The sequence below is a fragment of the Eurypyga helias genome, unplaced genomic scaffold (genome assembly GCF_000690775.1).
Source record: "Eurypyga helias isolate BGI_N326 unplaced genomic scaffold, ASM69077v1 scaffold38802, whole genome shotgun sequence".
NCBI lineage: Eukaryota > Metazoa > Chordata > Aves > Eurypygiformes > Eurypygidae > Eurypyga > Eurypyga helias.
The window spans coordinates 14583-16281 of NW_010238539.1; the positions used below are offsets into that span (position 1 = coordinate 14583).

A 1699-nucleotide genomic window follows, 5' to 3' on the forward strand; every position below is an offset into this window, starting at 1 on the left:
ATCATCCTCCCCCAGCTGGCCATGATTTCTCTGCTTCTTTCCCAGGTGATCCATGACTTCCTGTTCTCCTTGAAAGAAAGCCCGGAGAAGTTCCAGATCGAGGCCAACTTCCCTCGCCGCGTCCTGCCCTGCCTCCCTACAGAGGAGTGGCCCAACCCCCCCACGCTGCAGGAGGCCGGACTCAGCCACACGGAAGTCCTCTTTGTGCAGGACCTGACGGACGATTGACACTTTTTTTTTTTTTTGGGGGGGGGGGTTGTGGGTTTTTTTTTGGTTTCGTTTCTTTTTTTTTTTTTTTTATTTCCAGAAGACACAAAACGGAAAGAAGAAATTCATATTATTATAATACGCTATTTTTTTTAAAAGACTGCGTACAAACCGAGGGATCAGAGGCCGCCCGCGCGACGCCCCCGCGGCCGTCCCCCCCGCGCTCGGAGGGCGGAGAGGGAAGGGGGAGCTGGCGGAGAGGAACGGGAAGGGCAGCTCTTGGTAATTCTTGCTTTTACTGACGACAGGGACGATAAACCCCCGACAGCCCGACACCGGGTGAAGATCCGGTACTCTGCCGCAGCCGGAACGTGCTGGGAGTTGCGGGGGGAGAGGGAAGGGCTGGATGGAATCTCTTCAGCTTCCCTCCGTGTATAAATACCTTTCTTTTAATATTTCTCTTGCTTTGTAATGACCAAAGGAGAAGGGGGTGACTCTAGTATTAACTTTTTGATAAAGAGCTGGTTCGATTCTTACCCGCGTGGGGCCTTGCCCGGGGTTCTTAGCCTGCGTAGTGTAATAAACTCTGCCTCTAGCATCTCTGTGCCTCCTGCCTCTGCCCCCAGCCCGGCACGGGGGGGTCCTTCCTGCCCCCAGCCCTGCGCCGGGGGGCTGTCCCTCTGCCACAGCGCTGCTCGCACCTCGGATGGAGGGGGGGAAGGAGGGGTGTGACCCCCTGTCCCCCCCTCCCCTGGGTTTGGTCAGGGCTGTGCTGTTGGCTCTTGCCCCGCCTCGCTGTGGGGCTACAGGGCCTAGCATAGCCTCTTCACCTGGGAGGAGATCCTTTGTTTTCCTCCCAGATCTGTTCCCTTGATCCACATTCCCAAATCCACGACCTTGCTCCGAGCACAGGGCTCCTGCCCTCTGTCCCAGGGGGAGTGGTTAGGGTTAGGGTGCTCTTTTCCCACCCGGCCAGGGGGCATGGGGATCGCCTCTTCCCTGGCTGGGCTGGTGGGAGCGGTGGGAGCTGTTGTCCTGGTGGGACTGTCCATCCCAGTGTGAGCCCTGAAGGATCTCGGGGTGGGAGCGGGATCACGGGGCCGAACAGCTGGCTTGGTTCTTGCTTCTGCTCTGGGGCTCTGCCAGCAGCTGCACACTCCCTCCATCCCTGTCCCGAGTGTTAGCCCGGCCTCAGCCCCCCGGGGCCGCGCCCCCATGCGGAGAGAAGAGCCGGGGCGCAGCGCGTTGGTATACATCATACATTTATTAGTGAATATCCCTCTCAAAATCAGCCACAACATTAAAAAAAATAATGATTGCACTACTTGGTCAAGCAGAACTAGCAACTTTCATTTTAAAAAAAGTACAAATCTGTTAAAAATTTCAATCAGTATAATACACATATATATAATACAACATACTAGTTATGTTAAATGCTACAAAACCAATATGATTCCAATGGAATGGAAAAAAAAAAAAAAGAACCAAACCC

The 1699-nt window shown here is 54.5% G+C and overlaps 1 protein-coding gene across 1 annotated transcript in view; it reads left to right on the forward strand.

The window, feature by feature from the left end:
• The window catches only part of FAF2 (Fas associated factor family member 2), an 8246-nt gene extending 8018 nt beyond the window's left edge, over window positions 1-228 (forward strand). Inside the window, exon 10 of the mRNA XM_010147875.1 lies at window positions 46-228. Coding sequence (XP_010146177.1) covers window positions 46-228 — 183 coding nt within the window. The remainder of the gene's footprint in view (window positions 1-45) is intronic.
• The last annotated feature ends 1471 nt before the right edge of the window (window positions 229-1699 follow it).